The 1,045-nt window shown below is 39.8% G+C and overlaps 1 protein-coding gene across 1 annotated transcript in view; it reads right to left on the reverse strand.

The window, feature by feature from the left end:
• Positions 1-503: 503 nt before the first annotated feature.
• Kiaa1143 (KIAA1143 ortholog) overlaps positions 504-1,045 on the reverse strand; it is a 9,784-nt gene continuing 9,242 nt past the window's right edge. Inside the window, exon 4 of the mRNA XM_031345751.1 lies at positions 504-1,039. Coding sequence (XP_031201611.1) covers positions 888-1,039 — 152 coding nt within the window. The 3' untranslated portion in view covers positions 504-887. The remainder of the gene's footprint in view (positions 1,040-1,045) is intronic.

Here is a 1,045-nt window from a genome sequence, read left to right on the forward strand (position 1 = left end):
TACACAGAGCAGGTGGGCCTTGATCTTCCTTTTGTTTTTGTTTTTGTTTCCCATGTGCCAAGGTTACAGGTTACTACACCTGGCTTAGGTATTTTTAACCAGACCATGCCTTCATCCAATGTAGGGTTTTACTAATGAGAAGGATACAGCAGAGGCTCAGGAAGTAGAACTGTTTGAAAGGATTACAGGATTAGGAGATGTGGCTTTGCTGGAGGAAGTGTGTTAGTGGGGTTGGGCTCTGAAGTTTCAGAAGCCCAGTCAGTCTCTCCTTTTCTCCCTTCAATGTCCCTGCTTCCCTGCCCCCACTCCACCCTGCTTGTGGATCACGATATGGCTCTGAGGTAGAGCCTTCTCCAGCACGAGGCCAGTCTTGCTGCCATGCTTCCTGCCCTGATGACAGTGGACCAAGCTGAAACTGTGAGCAAGCCCCTAATTAAATGCCTCCTTTTAAGAGCTGCTATGGCACGGTGCCTTCTCAGCAACAGAACAGTGACTAAGACAGATCTATTTATGAAATCCTCTGTAAGTCTTTAATGTTAGATTTTGAAATAAACAACATCAGAAAATTCTACAAATGTAATTCTAAGAAAGAAGCAGGACAAAGAACATATATAACAATCTTAGTTTTGTTTAAAAATGCAATATACATATATACGTACTCATAGGTGGGAGATAGTAAAAATGTTAACAGTAGTGAACGTCCGGCATTTCCAAACAAAGGGGCAGTGATGGATGGGTTTATTTCATGAGGTCATTTCCTGTATTTCTGATTTTTCCTGTAATGAACCTGTAGTACTAGTGCAAAGTGTCACTTGAAGATATAGGATAAGTAATATTTTTAAAAATACCTCATACTTTCAAAGGAAACCAAGTCCATGATGTTTACATTACTCATTTTCATCTTCACTGTCAAAAGAAAGGAGACTGCTATTTTTTATTTGTTTTTGGGAGTTCTTTCTAACGGAACTTTGCTTATGTACATCATCTTCATTTTTTTTCTTCTTTTTGGAGCTTGCTGTTAAACCTGAACACTTTTCATCTGAGG

Source organism: Mastomys coucha, unplaced genomic scaffold, assembly GCF_008632895.1.
Source record: "Mastomys coucha isolate ucsf_1 unplaced genomic scaffold, UCSF_Mcou_1 pScaffold23, whole genome shotgun sequence".
NCBI classification, from domain to species: Eukaryota; Metazoa; Chordata; class Mammalia; order Rodentia; family Muridae; genus Mastomys; species Mastomys coucha.